General features: G+C 42.6%; 1 protein-coding gene and 1 non-coding gene across 3 annotated transcripts in view; one reads left to right on the forward strand and one right to left on the reverse strand.

Annotated features, from left to right (window-relative positions):
- The window catches only part of tmem65 (transmembrane protein 65), a 37276-nt gene extending 22328 nt beyond the window's left edge, over positions 1-14948 (reverse strand). For both annotated transcript variants that reach the window (XM_005752039.1, XM_005752040.2), the window contains exon 1: positions 14372-14948. In XM_005752039.1, coding sequence (XP_005752096.1) covers positions 14372-14609 — 238 coding nt within the window. In that variant the 5' untranslated portion in view covers positions 14610-14948. The remainder of the gene's footprint in view (positions 1-14371) is intronic.
- A 547-nt stretch (positions 14949-15495) lies between these two features.
- Positions 15496-15577, forward strand: trnal-aag (transfer RNA leucine (anticodon AAG)). The gene has a single exon. It is a non-coding gene; the product is annotated as a tRNA-Leu (tRNA).
- Positions 15578-18066: the final 2489 nt, after the last annotated feature.

Consider the following 18066-nt stretch of genomic DNA (forward strand, 5'->3'; position numbering starts at 1 on the left):
GGCCGCTGATATAAGGAGGCAGCTCGAGTTTTTAAGCGAGGGCCTAATGTATGTGCCACTCAACAGCACCTCAAACCACTTCTTCAACAGAGTGTTCATCGGCCTCGAATCTCAGAGGAAATGACACGCTACACCCTCACGTCCACAGAGAGGCTGACAAGTTCCCGAGGAGTGCTGGCACCCTGCAGGGCGCGATCGAGTGGATGAGCACGTGGACATGTGCACACAGCGCTGTCTGTCATACTAGTGCTGTCAAAACATTTATTTCCTCAAAAGAAACCATCAACACAGAAATGAACCATCAGAATATCATCAATTATTCATCTTTGTTTATAAGTTCTATAATAAAATTCTGGAAGTTTGTTGATGGCCTTTGCCAGCAGTAAGGATTTGGTGCTATCATACATTATGTATGTTGAATGGAGAATAAAATATAAATATAAGTAGAAGAAGAAAATCTTAAAATGTGTTAGACCTGGTGGCTGTGACTGATGGCTCCTTCTAGTTTCATTTTTTTAAGCCAATATGTAATCAGAGCTGCCTCCATCCAGCACTAAGCTGATGTCTGAAGTGAGGGAGCATTGATATTGTGCATTAATAAGCAGAATTTGTAGGCAAACAAACAAGAAATCCCCCCCATGTTCGCTGCAGCGACACTCCACGTGTCCTAATCCCACTAATTAACTCCCTGAAGATTTGCACTTCTTGAATTCACTGCAGGTGTCACCGGTGGGAAATGTGCTCAAACCTGGAGAAAAGAAAGCCTTAGACACATTAGCCTCTAAACAGACTTCTCTGAGATCAGGGGATATTTTACTAGCAGTTTAGCACAGCTGGTATGGTAATATATATGTTTATATAAAAGCTGCATCAAAATCTGTATCAGCAACACGGGTGGGCAATATAGGCTCAAAATTATGTCATGATATGTTGAGCAAATTTAAGACAGAGGTTCCTGAAGTAGCTCTCGCTCTCATGCACATCTGGGTTTGTCTGGTTGCTTAAGGAAGAAACCACACGGCTACTTAAAAGCAGTTTGGTGTTGTATGATTTTGTTCATCTGGACAAATTATTTGATAAAAAGGACCGAAATGCACAGCAGACCCCGAGTGTGACCCATTCATTGCCTGGCTTACGTGCTGGTTCGCTGTATGTGTCGCAAACTCAGTGCACAGAGACAAATTATAAACTGAAGCGTATGGAGGTCACGTCAATCCATCAGGCAGGTTCACTGAGCAGCACCATAAACAGAGCGCTCTGCTCTGCATTCATGTGAAGGAAACGTCCGTCACACTTTTCAGTCTGACCCCCGAGTGCGCTCTGAATGAGGAAAATGCAAAATACTGAAACGTTCCCCTCAGAATTCTTTCAGTCTTTGTTCAGACAAACCTGATGGTGGCTTCTTTTTTTTTTTACTAACGAAGTTTCAATTAGTCAAACTTTAAATATATTTTTGTTTATGAAATGGGAAAAGTAACAGGAAAATTCTGACTTTTGCTAAATAGAAAATCTTTATGCAGACCGATCGTGCTCGTGTGCGGGCAGAGGACCAACAGGTGAAGTAAAAGTAATGTTCTGGCTCCTCAAGGGTCGCCCGAGATATTATGTGGTGATAAATAGGTTCATACAGTATTTGTTTTGGGGGGGCATTTTTACACTGTCTGTTTTATTTTGACATCCTACCAGAAGCGGGGCATCTCACTACTTCCTGTCTAACGGTAGAAGGATAATTATCGACTCCTGTGCCTGCCTATGCTGTGTCCTAAGCCAAAACCGTCTGTAAGTTGGCAGTAATGTTGTATTTTTACAAGCGTGTGTTTGGTGCCAACTGTCGTGAGTTACTTGCGACTGTTTATACGTTAGCTAACGTTAGCCTGTTTAGTTTTGCTTTACTTTGTATGATAAGGAAATACAGCCTGATGTTTATGGGTCATAGAATTTTCTAATTGTAAAAAAAATGTTTAAATATGTCAGCTTACACATGAGATTTTGCGTCTTGTTTTTCATTCATTCTTTCATAAAATCCATGCCATGCATCCAATTTGAAATAAAATACCAGAACGAAACAACGGTGTGGTTTTTCTTTGTGAGATGATGATTATCCACAACGCCTAGTTAAGTGCGAGGTCATGAGTAATGTTACTGAAGATGACTACATAAGTGCCATTTGTTGTTTCCCGGTGTCGAGAACAACACAATATAAAGTGAGATTTTCACTCTGGACTGAAACACAGGACAGAGAGAAGACTCCAGAACTAACTTGTGGTTCGTTCACGCCACAGTGAAGCATCCTTCGCCTCAAGTTTATTTATTTGCTCTGACAGCCAGCACGAGGAGTACAGCAGATAACTGTTCTCGCCTCTCACCCAGTGTTTATTTTTATCATTTTGCAAAAAGTCTAAACATTGTCAGCGCTATGAAAGTGAGGAAAAGCAGCAGCAGTGGCATGTACTTACATTTCTGTGATGCACATAGACTATGGTATTATTATGTACTATAATGTGTAACAGTACTGGTATATGCAATACAAAAGCTTCTCCAATAAATGCTCAAAACTCTGCTGCTGGTGGCAGAGAAGCCCCTCTGTTTGCATTCAGTTAGTTTAATTAAGCGTGCCAACACCTTTGTTTCCTCTTCAAAGGATTTGCAACTTTGGATATTTGCTAATTCCTAAAGCTAAACCTGGGTTTGGATTCTTTTAAACACCCTAGCCTCCAGGCTCTGTGCAGTACACACTCACAAAGCTGTGGCTTTAAATCAATATCCCCAAACAGCAGTGTGTGTTGTTCTGGAAGAAGCACATCACAGTGACACTTGCTGCCAATGCACAACAACAGCCCAACAATGATCTGTCCTCCCACTGCCGATGCACAAACATCTGCATCATCTGAGCCGCAGAGTGCTCATGTTTACTCCTGGTGGTTTCAGGTATCATGACAAATGGCCTGTTATAAGTCACTGATCTCTCAGACTGCTACCTCACCTTGTTTTATAAAGTTCACAAAAAAGCTTAAAGCTAAAGGTAGCTTCTAGCAGGGTGAGTTAGAAGAAAATAAAAGAATGCATCGTCTCTACCTTTAGGACTCGCAGTGCTAAAATGAGCTCCTAACAGAGAACTTATCTGCGGTCACTGCCAGTAAAGGTGCACCAGTATTTTAAACAGCTACAGCAGTGAGCCGCCATTAAAGAGGATGGTGATCTTGAAGAAGCTGGTAAGATGTTCAATCACCTCATTAATAACACAAATAAATATTTTAGTAACATCCAGTATCACCGTCTACAAAACTCTACTGTTAGACTACTACCACCTTTAAAATGCAGTTATGGATCAGTCTTTTAGATTAATAATCAGCAATGAAGTTAATGTTCACAGTGTGTGAGTGAGTGGAAGTTCCACAATCCCACGCCATCTCTGCGGCCAAAAATGTACGAGCAGAAATCCAACATGTGAATAAAGCTTTGTTTTTGTGTTTTTGCTCATCAAAACAGTTTAAAAAATATTTAAAAAAACTTCAGCTGCCTCTATCGCCCAGCAATCTCTCAAGAACGGTGACATCATCCAGAAGTAATGCGGTCAATCGTCCTTATTGGTTTCATCTCATTTCTTTCCAGAGAGTTGCTCTCAGCATCGTTCTCAAGGGAAAGTCTGAGGAGTTAAAAAAAAAAAAAAAGCTCCTGCCAGCAGGATAAGAAGCCACATCTGTACAGCTCCTGCTGTTTTCATCTACATGGGAGGATCGTTTCAATGGACAGCAGCCACACTGTGAAAACCACCATCATCTACTTCAAACCCACATGAGCAGCAGAGTCACACTGTAATGCATTTTAATTGGACTCACTGGATCATCCAGTCCAGCTGTGGCACACAGTTATACAGATACTGCAGATACAGATGTTCCTTTAATGTTAGAACTGTGAAACACTTCAAATAGAATCGTTGTGGTGCTTCGTGTTAGTCCACTGTAGCAACAATGTAACCAAAGAACTACACCAATACCAACTATAAGACACCAGTTTACGCACTTTGTTGTGGTTGTCGATAAGCCCTTTCATGGGCAGTAAGCCAAGAATCATCTTTATGAAAAATAAAGTAACAGCTGAACTATCTGAACAATGAGCAAGCACAAAACTTTAACGTCACAGTTTTCCTGCACATTAAAATTTTCTGTACTCAAATGAAAATCACAAGCGCTGTGATAAAATATTTAACGGTTTTCTTTACGTGGAGCTTAATTATGTTTGGTGTTAACATGTAAACCAATCATGGTTACACATGTGGCCTGTTTTTAAACCTTTCTTTAACCAGAAAGTGAAACTGCTCAGATTAAGAATCTCTCGTTACAGTCGCTTGGCTCAAAACAGAAACGGTGAACTTGGTTCTCAGCTGTCGGGACAAACTGGAGACAAACTGTCCAGTAACAAAAGGATTCAGCCTCCAGACAGAAGGGTTTGAACCTGGACAGTAACTGTGAGGCAACACTGAGCCAGGGAAAACCCTGGACGTGATACACGGGATGCCGAATGCTCCTCGTATGCAAAGCCCAAAATCCACCAATAACCATATTAGAGCTGAAATATCAGTGCATCCATCCAGGAAATGAATTATACAAAGCAAGTTATTTTAGCTTTTTCCCCATATTTTGAAGAGCATGATGTCATTCACAGTCAATATACGAGTGGACACCTGACTTTCATTGTCAAAGTCCAAGTCACAGTCTAGTTGCGTCTCTTGCCTCACTGCTGCTCCACTGTGATGGACCGCTGCTGTCCTCCTCTGCCGTGAGCTGGGGTTGCTCTCCAACCATCACCTGTAGCAGATGCAGGTTCTGCTTCATGTCCTGCAGAGCAGAACAATAACCAGCAGCAGCAGAGAATGATCGGCCACGCAGCTGATCATAGCACTCTGTTGTTCAACGGCCCTTTGCAGAAGAACAGCATAAACCGTCTGGATCAGCATGCCTCCTTTTGAGCAGCCGCTCACCATTACGGGAAAACAAATCTATGAGTGACGCTGCTTCCCACGCTTTGAAGAGCAGGTGAAATGTAATGACTTAGTCTCATCCTCGGTACTGCACAAAACAGCTCAATATTTTCCTCATTTTGAAATACCACGAGTCAGTCGGGTTCAAAGTGGGCTTTTTAAATGTGGATTTAAAAGAAATCTTGCTGCGAGTGATAATTTCCATCAGTAACGGAGAGTTTAATTACAGCTTAGCAGCAGCAGCACATCCACATTGCTAATTTATGCCTCGTTATTCATGGTTTCCTAACAGCTTCGTTTTTATGTTAAACTAAAGTAATGAAAAGTGTGAAAACACGTCTTTGCATGTATCATATTATATGTGACTTGTGTCACATAACAGCACTCCAAGCCCACATTTCTATCAGACTGGTACCACATGATGTCCTCAGAAAGCATCAGTATCTAATTTAGTTCACCAAAAACAAACTGAGTTACAAGAGCATCATTAGTCACAATCTGTTGCTGCTTGAAAATCTCTAAATGTCCTTATTAAGTGTGACGACATATTTAATGGTGCAAATTGAGTTTGCAGCATAACTTCAATTTATTTCTTTGGCTCCTGGATGGGAACTGCTACTGGCTGCCAGTCCGACGTTATTGCACATGTCACTGTTTGTTTTGGAGCGACCGAGTGGTCAGAGAGTCTGCTACACAATAATAGTCCCAGTGGGATGTATGCAATTCCTCAACTCATAACAACTCACTGCTTTCAGCTCGAGGCTTCAGGACCCAAGGCTGTCGAAAAACGACCTCTGGTTCAGCTGGACTGCTTTTTCGATGGATTTGGAGGAAACTATCTCCGTGCGGTTGTTTTGGTCTGAAGCAGACTGTGATTACACAGTCAGTCATTACAACCACACCTAATGAACCAGAGGTCAACACTAAACAAACTAAACAGGCCGACAGTGTGGAAACACCCGTAGTAATGTAGCAGTAATGTTGCCTTTACGCATCCAAGGATCCTGAAGATTCAAGTTTGGCATTTACATAACTGAGATCATCATTTTAGGTTTAGGTATTCAATGTTCCTTTTCCCCCCTCTCGAGTGGGTTCCTCATCACTAGTTGTTACAGTTTAAACTGCAGTCGGTGTTTACATGGCTTCAACTTTGCATCTTTGAGGCCTGTCTGTGTTGTAGCTTCCTGAAACAGCAGAGCGAGCTCGTGGTTTGTAGCCTTGCAGACGGAGGGTTAGTGCACCAGGTCTCGTCCAGTTCGGATGGTGGTCCGTGCCTCTGGGACTTATGTCGTTGGGCTGCAGTGTACACCACAGGTTGGCTGCACCTGAATATGAGTCTTTGTTGGCTTGGAAAAACAAGGACTTCACCCAATGTGGGAAAACACACACTAGCACTAACTGATGGATATGAAGTGCAAGGATTTACGATAACAGCAGGAGCCCATGATGCCACAGCACAACATGAAATACAGATGTGAATCTACCCTGGTTTATGACAACTCAAAACCTTTGTGACAAGCCAACAATCTGCAAACCATCAGATTACACTCACAGCACGCCTCCTGCATTAACAGGGTTCCCTATAAGAAGATGTAATGTGTTAACAAGCCTGGAGACAAGCTCAGAGAAAATCTTTCAGAGTTTCTCGCTGTTCCTCGATGGCATTTAGCTCATTAGCTGGGAAAGTAATGGGCGCGGGGGGACGGGTGGGGGTCTGAGCTGCAGACAGTTGCTTATTAGAAGACGTTCGGGGCCAAACCGGCCGTCTAATTAATATGGAAGATGGTGCAGAAGAAAGAGGTGCTGCTTCGGTGCCCGACTACACCATCACACTGAAAAACACACGTTAGCCAGTCATCTAAAACCTGACATACTTTTACTAACTTACTTTTACTGCAACTTTTTCCATTTGTTGTAAGAAACTCAGAACACTTTCATATTTAAGGCTTTTCTGGTAGAAACAGTGGGAAGAGCAACAATAACAGGATTGCCTGCTTCTACTTTTACAACTGAAAAGAAAGCACCGCACTTACAAAGAAGTTCAATAGCAGTTTAAGCATCAAGTAAGTCTATGAAGAAAGGAGCTTCTACGAAGCTGAACTGTGGTGATCCTTCTAATTCTGAAAGGAGATTAACTGTTTGGGTCAAACTCTCCCAAGAGGCGCTCAAAGCGCTCTGCTGCGAGGCTGACATTCACTCATCTAATGGGACAAAAAGACATTTAAATAGTGACCTTTAAAACTTTCTGGGTGCTTAAAAAAAGAAAAAAAATAGTTAAAGAATTAGAACTCGCGTCCACTCCCCCTACACGAATCCAACCAGTACTTGTGTGTAAATACCAGCCCAGTATAGAAATAATGGTTTATACGTTATTGAACATGAAATGATATGAAACTCTAAGCAGCAGCTGAACAGACGACGGGGGAGTCAGGCAGAGCTTCCACAGCAAACCAGCTTTTGAAATAAATTCATAAACATTAATATTAATATACTACCCATAACAAGCAGCTCTGTATGAACTGCATGTATCACTCACAACTAACACGGTGGGGGTGATTAAATGTAATTTACTATTAATGCTGAGCTGTTGGTGACGAGATGGCGAGACAGGAAGACAGAGACACACCAGAGCGTTCGCTTCACCTTTACAGCCTATTTCAGTGAGAACTCACCACACAACCCTGTTCACCAGAGTTCATGGTGCTGTTCTCTTCTTCTTTTTCTATGTTTTTAATAAACATTTCGAGCTAGAATGAGCTAACCTACAATAATCTGCAGTTAGTGGACAGAAATGGACTCCAATCAGATCCTGTTATTCAACCTAAAGCAAGCGCCCACTTATCAGTGTTCAGTCAGTATATTAGTGTACCCTGTATGAAATGTTGGCTCCTATGATTGTTTCTATTCTGTTAAAAAAATCCTCATAAAAGAAAACTTCAGTAATTCTGAGGAATAACTTCCTGGTTAAATACACCCAAACATCAGTAATGCAGTAGCTCATCCAGCCCACAGTCCTGGCTGTGGCGCATCTTTACGTAATATGAAAGTGTCATATCGCACTGCCGTTGCTATAGTAACTCCACTTGTTTACGTTTCCTGGTGCACAACAACGAAACAAAGCCAACCATGTCTGAGAGCGAGAGCTGCGCATCAGCCTCTGATGTTACTTCAACAAACACAGAACACTGTGAAGGTGGAAGCAACAAAGTGGCAAAAACACATCTGCGAACACAACGAGGCAACGAAGGAGGAGGTGCACGCAGCTGGTGACAAAACCAAACTGCACTATTTGGGCTCCGTGTGACAGAAAAAGCAAACAGTGGGTGGAAATCAGTGACGTGTGGTGGGAAAAACAGCACGTGAGAATATTGTACTGATCTAAAAGATATTTAAGGTTAAGTTACCTATTGTTAGACTGTTGTTTTAGACTGTTGCTTACATTTCCCACCCAGCTGCTGCTGTACTTGCATGTACTGGATATACTGCACTACAACGCTGCTGCTGGCACTGTGTTTCAATAGATTCACATTTGGAGTTCGGTAGTGTGTCATCAGTGACAACAGCTGATTTTTAAAAACAGGAACACATCATTCATTCACTAACACTCAAAATGCTGCTGCCTGTAAGCAAGTTTTGTATTTTTTTCCTATATCATCATAAATAATCTTCATCGTAAAGTTCCTAAAACACTGATATAATTCTGAGGCTGAAATCGCCCACCCCTCCTCACAGTCCATTACAGTTCACAGGTTATAAAACTGTAATGTGTGAAGTTTTCTTCTCATTGGTCGGCTGCAGAGGGTTAAAGTCCACTGTGTGCAAGTTTGACTAAAATCGAACCAACACTGGAGGAGGAATCATTCTCATCAGCTGTAGACAGACTGTGTCACGGCCTCATTGGTCCTAATTTATTAAGCCTGTCATTTCATTACTGAGTCACTGGGTTGCTGCATCCTGTGGTTATTTATAGTCCCACTAGTTCCTCCTTTGTGATACATGCCCTCAAACATGGAGTGAAGCTGAGAGCAAACAGCTTAAGATAAATAATATCAACCAAGCTGATGGTAACACGCAAGGTTCCTCTAAATTTAATAAAATCCTCCCTGAACTGAACCATCGTCCTTGCAGCTTCTACCCCGTATAAAGTTTCTCTGACTGAAGATGATGAGTGAAAGTGAACGAGTCAGAGTGAGAGAGGAGCCCAAGCATTGCTGAAAGAGAGAAGCTGTGCAGTGTGCGATACCTCCATCCACCCATCCACCTTTAAATCAGGGGTGGGGGAACTCCAGGCCTCGAGGCCCAGTGCCCTGCAGGTCTTAGATGTGTCCTAATCCAACACAGCTGATTTAAATGGCTAAATTACCTCCTCAACATGAGGCCTGGTAACGAACTAATCATTTGATTCATGTATGTTGACCCAGGGTGAGATCTAAAACCTGCAGGACCCCGGCTCTTGGACCTGGAGTTCCCCGCCCCTGCTTTAGATACTGGCAGTCAGACCAGATCACATCCAGACTGGTGCAGCCCAAAGAGCAAGAGGAGTTTAAGATTGCTCAGCAGAAACCCTCAAATTAACGCCCACACATTTGTTAACTTCTCATGCTGCTGTTCAGCGTTTCCGTAATAGGAAACCTGTTGACATCAGTGAGAGATTTTTAGCTAACAAATATTGTCTGGCAATTTTTCGAAGCTCTCCACACCCGTGCAACGCGGAAAGAAGACACACGCCTGCATAAAACACCTGATACAGCAGTCTCTCTCTCCTAAATCGAAAAAAATCACGTTCAGTGGTGGGCAAATAAAAACGAACAGTCAGAAAAAGAAATCAGTTTCCTGAAAAAGGAAATCAGCGCATCATCCCACACAGCAGCCTCGGTGCACACGACTAACGAGCAACATGCTGCACAACAAAGTGACGGGGAGCTGGTCTGAAGCCGTCGCCGTTTCCTTTAATGTCTTCTCAGTAGAGCAGGGCGATATGACCAAAAATATTTATCACGATATACATTTGAAAATTTGCGATAACGATATAACTGACGATATAATTGACACTAGACAAAATACTTTACAACTCCACAACTTTATTAGTGCAAAAACAAAACATCAGTGTATTTGCACTTAAACAAGCAGCTGTTTAAGTGCATTAAAGTTATATAAAAATGTAACAGTGCAAATTCCTCGCTGACAGTGTAACCAAAAGGCATTTCCAGTGGAAACTGGCCGACATATCCTCAGCATAACCATGTATAATATCCACAAAACTTAAAAAGAGCTTATACACACACAATAGGTAACATTATGTTGAAGCACAATACGTATCACTCCGCGAGGCTCCGCCTACGATAGCCGTAACGCTCCGACAATCCATCAAGTGGTGCGGCTTCGTAGCAAAGTCGTACTGAAACATTTGACAGATTTTCGAGCGCCGTGCACATAAAATCGTTTCGAGGTCAGTAACACAACCAGAGTTCAAACATAAGGCACACGGGATTATAAGGGGCTCTGTCGACTTTCAGACAAATCAAAGGATTGGTTTCAAGTGTCTTACCGTTATTACATAACGACGGCCCGCTAGCATGCGCTACCAAAAATAGTGCTTTGTTGTGTATCTGACGGACGAAAGCCAAACCAGTTCCACACCAGTGAAGCTGCAGCATTTTTACAAACCAGTTCTGGTTCATCATTTCATTCAACGATCCGCTTCCGCCCTTCTCGTTCTCCGTCGCCGCCATGTGCGTATGTAAACAAAGGCACTGCACATGCGCGTTTTACCCATATTCGATCGCGATATTTCATTTTCTTATTGTTTCCCAACATTATGCTGGTATTACCGTGAACCGTATGATATGACCCAGCCTTACTTCTCAGTGGGGATTTCACCATTTCAGCACCATCTGACTGTACGAATAAGAATGAGGGAGAACAGGTACTGTTGAATGGAGGAAGGCCGTAAACGCACCACGAGGTATTTGAGGCACTAACCACACACTGAGCACACCCTGGGTGCTGCAGGTCCGCCGTATTGGTCAGTGGATGCCATATTTGTATCTCCCGTGGCTTCTACAGAGTGCTTCCAGACACTCGAGGGGATTACTCACATTTCCTGACTGGGCAGCTGATTTGACTATTTTGGTGCTCCGATGAGTCACCGTGGTTTTGGTTTCATTCACGTGGAGACGCTTTATTTGCTTTCAAGCAAACAGTAAATACCCTGTGAGTCAAACACAGAACAACACACATGTGCACGCACGCCCAGCTGTCCACACCCAACAAATGTACAACCTGACACTGGAAGACACGTCAACACACACACACACACACACACACACACACACACACACACACACACACACACACAGTAAGCTTATGAGTGAGGCGTTCACTTGCCAGTAACTATTCAGTAAAAGGCTGATTGTGTAAATGGTTCCTAATAGAACAACCCAGCGTTAGGGCTGTGCGATATGACCAAAATCTCATATCCCGATATAAGACATCTATCGTCCGATAACGATATAAATCACAAAAATGTAACATTTTCTGTGAATCTCGGGCAGCTCGACTTGCAGGAAGTGTTTCCAGCTGCGCGTCATGTAGCTGGAGTCGAGTGTTTTAACCGATGCATGAAGCTATACATTTTTAGACATAAGTTGTAACGGCGCCATTCTCTTTGTGAGTATTTATTACACGGCGTGCTGCGGGGAAAAGCCTGTTCTAACGTTTGAGTCTAAGGTTTATTTTTTAGCACCTGGCGGCTCTTTTTTACTTCTCATCCGTAAATAATCTGCTCTTTCATGTGATTCAGTTTATTTTGAAAAGTCTCAACAGGATCTTGAGCTTTATTGTGAAAGGTGTATGTGGAAAATAAACAAGTGGACACGCGATGGTTTTACCGTTGTTGTTGCTAAGACAACCCATAAAAACAGGCGCTTGTCCGTCCGTAGTGTGGTTATATTAAATATAAGAGAAAGAGAGAACTTTAAGAAATTAATACAGCCACTGCAGTCACCATCAAAACGATACAAACATATTGCCGTAAACAGTTTATTTTGCGACACCACGAAACAAACGATAGCGTAAAATGAAACGATAGACGTTTTTATATCGTCATCCGATATTTATCGTTATATGAACAGCCCTACCCAGCATCACCTGACAAATCCTGAACGTGTCCTCACTCCTCACTCATGAGTGGGGAAGCACAGTGGGCGAAGCGTGGAGACACTGATGACACGCACAACGCTATCACGTGCACTTCTGGGCTACCACACAAACAAAAACTCTGAAAGAGACAGCGTTTAACCCTCACCCCACCTGCACGCTCATCTCCAGGTGAATGCAACTGCCTTTAACCCTGGAGGACACGCCCACAAAAGTAAAAACCAGTGAAGTGCAGACACATAAACCAAGCACCTCAATACAAACCAAATGTACACAAAAATCCCAAATGCTGAGGGAACAGCATTTGGGATCAGTCGCGACAGAAAGCATCTGCATGGCTGCACTAAAGCAAAGGCACTTCGCTGCTTCCTTCTTACACCGAACCGTACGACACGTCATCCCACCATTCATGTAAACAAACCATCACAATGACTGCAGCACACACTGTGTAAAAGTTAGCAAGCATTTTGCATTTAATGGCACAACCTGCCCATATGTCTCAAACCTTCAATCACAGGTCTCGTTAAACCCACAGGAGAACTCTGAACACCGCTGTGATCTTCTGAGGCAGTTGGCTTGGAATTTGAGCTTAAGTTAAGAGTGTGAGCTATATACAAAGGATCAAAGTGAGTTTTAGGTTAGCATAATTCACTTTATTATTTCGGTCCTCAGTTTGCTGAGGAATAATTTGACTTCAGGTACATTAAGTCTTAATACAGTCGGGAGCTGCAGGGGATCAACTCTCCAGCAGGAAGAGAAAATACAGGCGGACAGGATGTGACAGACATTATATTCATGTTATAGTTTCCTTTAAACTTATTACTCCAAGTGTGGTAATGAGATCAGTAACATCCTCCATCGAATGTAAGTCTGATTCTCTGCGCTTCACGTTTCTGAGTCATTTTCTGCACACAGCATTGGTGGGAAAACATCCAAAACACATGACAGCTGAAGAGCGACATCATAAAAAATGTTCATCTTTTTTTCTTTTAAAGATTCTGCCAGTTTCCCTGGATTATTATCAATATTGGTATTATTTAAGCATTTATGTGGGCCTTTAAATTGCTTTACAGTGGTTCGTTTTTTTAATCTGGAGAATATAAAATAGAAAACACTTTCATATCATCATAAAACAGAAATAAAACCACACAAAAAACCTCTGTTATTGGGCTTTGGTAAAAATTTAAATATCAGGGCTACAAAGTCTTTAAAAGATTTTATTCCTTATAATTCAGACTTGGATATAATCCCACTTTCTGTGCTGGATCAACACAGTCAACATCTGGCTCGAGCACCCAAACCAGCTCGTCTTCAAGCTTAAGGTGGCTACAAAGCCTGGACAGACCAGCCAGTGAGGAGATTTCCAGCAACCTGCACAGACTGGCAGGCGACAAAGAAAATATGCTGTGTGACTGAGCCAATGCACCAGACAACACACTGAAAGACAGAACATGTCTTTGTACCAAAACAAACAGGGAAGACAACCAGCAGCTCGCACTGTTTATATGTAAAGCCATTTGTGCTGAAGAGGCAGAAAGCCTGGCTGAGATCCTGAGTATGAGCGAGGCTGACTGCAGAGCTCACAGAGGGGGCTGGTAATGAGGCTGTTTACAGTATTTCAGTCAGAAATGACTGAGTGGCTGGAGCTGAAGACCTGAAATGACAGTTTTTATCTGCCTCAAACAGTTGACCCAGACTGGGACAGAGCTGGCAGGTCTCGTCACACCCTGATGATGTCAGTCACAGATTCAAACTGCCACAATGACAACGGTCTCAAGTCTTAACCACCTTTAAACCATCAAATCCCAGCAGGGTTCAGTAGCTATGGATGCTGGCACACTGCTGCACTTCCCACAGCGACCAGCTGGTGTCACTACTACTGTTTTCTTTCTAATGACGCCTTTAAACGTCAATTAGGCGTCTAATTAGCAACACCTGTATTGAACTGTATTGAAACAGTGAGTCCGCGTGTGCCTTTAAGGGTAAGCTGTCAAAGACTCCACCCAATGACCAGGAGCGTTCAAACATAGAAGAGCCCGCCCATCGTGAAATCAATCGGCCCCTGATCGAACACCCAACAGTGTTCTACACCTGGGTTTGACCCTGGGGAGGTACAGAAGTATATCATTGCTGGTCTACACTGCAGGAGGGAAATGTGGGCTCGCCTGCACCGACAACCTGTGACCTCTCATTCAATGTGCCACGTTTAACCCACGCTGCTCGTTGCTTTACCTTGTGCGAGTGCTTTGGACTCGAAGATCTGCAGCTCCTGTAGTAAACACGTCCTCTCCTTGGGGTGAAGGCGGTAAATAAACTCTTTGGCTCTGGTGGGGGAGTTGAGAGGCTCCAGCGGCTCGTTTCTCCCGTGTGTTCCCATCCAGCAGCTCGGAGCGTGTCGCGCAGTCCCCGCCGCCTTCGGTAACTTACGGAGAGCCGGGCGGAAAGCTCTCTGCAGGCAAATCCTTAACATGGTGCCAAAAAGAGCGACTCCTCCAGTCTTTAAGACACAAAGTACTTCTCTGAACGGTCCTTCTTCGCTTCGCTTTCACGTCTCTCGGGGAGAAGTTGGCCGTCCGTCGGTCCTTGTCGCTCGCTCGTGTTTAATGGTGATAAAATGTGCTTTTAAGAGCAGTTTCTGTAAAACTTTGGTCAAATTTCAAACGGCCGTACATGTCCTCTTTCCCCGCTGTCTGCCGAGGCAGCCGTCTCATGATCTTTTATGACTCGGTGGTCAGGAGTTTGGCACATGAAGTTCAAGCTAAAAGGCGAACAAGACAGCCGCAGTCACACTTCCGCTGGTGGCTTTCAAAATAAAATAATGGCATCCGGTCAAAACTTTTTTTTTTGTCGTAATATTAAAACGTGTGCAGCAGCCAGGAGTGTTTCTAAGTTGGTTATCAGCGAAAATATCGAGGAAGCGGACAGGTGAAGATAGTCTTTACGGACGAACAATGTCAACTATTCAGGCAGGAGTCTCTGCGGACTGAGATGTTTGCAAACGACCTGGAGAGGATGTTTACAGGATGACAGTAAGACGTGTATGATGCAGGGTTTGGAGGTGGTGGCCACAAGAGGAGGGCCACCTATGATGTCCTAAAGCAGCTGAAAGTAGAAGAATTATTGAACCATGAATAACTTTCATGTTGCTGCTGGAGGGAATCTTACTTAGTTATATGACGACGCGTAGCTTTATCAGAAATAATACAGCGTCATATAACAGATTTCTTAGTATATTGCATATAAAACAATAATAAAACGAAACCAGTTCCTCACCTTCTCACCTCAAAGTCATCTATAAATACTTCGGTTCATCAGCCTGTCAGTTCAGATGGGGCTCGTGTTTGCGTGTGCACATCGGTAGCGTGGCCGAGCGGTCTAAGGCGCTGGATTAAGGCTCCAGTCTCTTCGGGGGCGTGGGTTCGAATCCCACCGCTGCCAAGAATAACTTTTGGGGTGGCTGCTCAGTGAGTGAAAACAAAAACGTTATCCACTGGTGGGAACGTTCGTGGTTCATGTTGTGACCCCACCAACCTGCGTGGTCTCACACTCGTGATTTGTGCAAGAAAAACGTTTTCAGGACAAATAGTATAACAGCACCACCTTGTGGTCCAATGACTCAACTGCATGTGGGCACACTTGTCTGCACCTAAACTTCTACAGTCCATCATTTAATGAAGTTATGCTCTATTAGGCAACGTAGGCAAGACTCCGGGTTCTGTCTGGTGTCTAAATCCAATCGAGAATCTGCAGCAAGATCTGAAATCATTATTCGATTTTTCTAAAGCCCTCATCAAACTAAATATAAAAATGGGACAGCAGAATGCTGGAGAAGATGTGGATCAGAAGAGGCACATCATTCCCATATCTTTTGGGACTGCCCTAACTTAAATAATCACTGGCTGGGAATTCATAAAACTCTGTGTGAGGTCTTTAAGATAAAATTTGATATTAAATTTGTAAATTTGTACTTGGGCCTGGTTGCTGGCTCGGTCCGGGGAGGGGACACAAAGCTCTTACAAGAGCTATTAGCAGCCAGCAAAAAATTAATAACCAGGAAGTGCCAAATCCAACCCCACCAACACTTGATTGGTTTAAGGTGGTTTTTGAAATATTTAAAATGGAAAAGTTGACATTCTTTTTAAAAATTCGAGATCACTTTTCGTTACCTGAATGTAAAACAAAAGGACTAAATAATATCAATGCAGTTTATTGTAACAAGTCCTTCTTTCAATAAAAATATAATAATAATAATAAAAAAAATTAGATTATGCTCTGTGTTTATGAAGAACTCACTTAAAGGCGTCATCAGTCCAGATGCAATATCAAAGATGATTTTATTTACATAAATCTCTTTTTTAAAACGAAAGGCAAAATGAACAGCTTCCACCTTTTAAAAAGCTTTCAGAACAATCAAACTAATAATCAAAGTCCTTCATTACTGAAACAAAAAGCACAGCTTTCCAATCAAATTAGACCCAACACTTCCTCATATGTCATATCCTCTTATCGAGCAAGAATTAAATGGATTCCTTGCAGCTTTTTTTTTTTTTTTTAAAACAGCACAGAGCACAAGTTTGTAGTCAAAGCCTTCAAAACGTTTGGGCTGTGGAAGTCTACACATCATAATACTCGTGGAGTTGTGCTTGAAAGCCAGTTTTAATACAGTTTCACATTAAAGATCTCTGTAGTCGCTGAGGGAGCTGACTCAGCCGGGGCTTCGTTTTGGACCAGTAGTTAAAATTTTTAGATCAGCAGGTATAAACCTCAGGAAAATAAAAACATTTTATTATTTTAAACAAATTTTTAACAACATGATCGCACACTGCCTTCAGAGGTTGCACGTCTGGATCTTTTCCAGTTTCTTTCTTCCAGCCTTGCAGCCTGTGGCTGCTAACACAGTTTTAGCCTTTAAAAAAAGTGCCGTCCTCGCAGCTCGGACACAACAAGGAATCTGTACCAGTGATTAGAAAGAAAATGTGCATTTAGTGAATGATAAAACCACCAGTGTGGGAACAGAAATTCCACCCAACTCTTTTAAATTTTTCCCTTAAGAAATGCAAAACAACTGGCACCTCCTATATTTTTATGACCGTTACTGAACATAGCAATCATTTCACCAAATACATTTTTGGACTCTAGCTCTTCAGATGTGCTTTCCACCACACCTTCACACTCTTATTAACCACTCCCAGGTCTGAAACAAGCTTTTAGCCAACGTCAATACTGATTTCTTAAAAGAATGATGTAGAAAGTAGCGTCAAGGGGAAACGTGTGCACGTGTTTGTTTCATTAAATGTACAATAACGTACACAAATCTAAGCAAGGTCACACAAGAGACCAGTAGTAAGTAATGACAGAGGTATATCAGTGATTACAGTAGGATGTCACCTTTACAAAAAAAAAAAAGAGACACCTCTCAGTTTTCTCTGGTCGGTGCAGAGCTGATGGGGAACTGCTTCGCTCTCCTGCTTCATTCACAAATCCTCGGTTTGCATTTAAGGACAAAAACAAAAGCTGAGCCAGTTCACCACAAACCTGAGCTGTGATCAGTCTGCAAGTCGGAGATTTTAACACACAGGAAACTAATCAAACACATTTAACGTCACCGAGGTGAAAGATGGTAACTTTGATGGGGATCCATCGTCTATTCAAATAAAAACAGCTGAATCAGTCGTGACCGTTTGTGCTCACAGCTTTTCTAAAAACTCAAATCCAGCAGAATGACTAGAGCTCAAAATCTGTTGAAATCGCTCCTCAGTTGTGTCGTTAATGAACACTCCAGCATCTTTCCCTGCAGCACACCACGAGGGAACATGAACCAAATTATTAAGACACCGTCTTATCACATTACAAGTCGGCAGGCACACACACGACCACGCTCACCTTTATACACACACACACACACACACACACACACACACACACCA

The sequence above is a fragment of the Pundamilia nyererei genome, unplaced genomic scaffold (assembly GCF_000239375.1).
Source record: "Pundamilia nyererei isolate P.nyererei 1_Seehausen unplaced genomic scaffold, PunNye1.0 scaffold00340, whole genome shotgun sequence".
NCBI lineage: Eukaryota > Metazoa > Chordata > Actinopteri > Cichliformes > Cichlidae > Pundamilia > Pundamilia nyererei.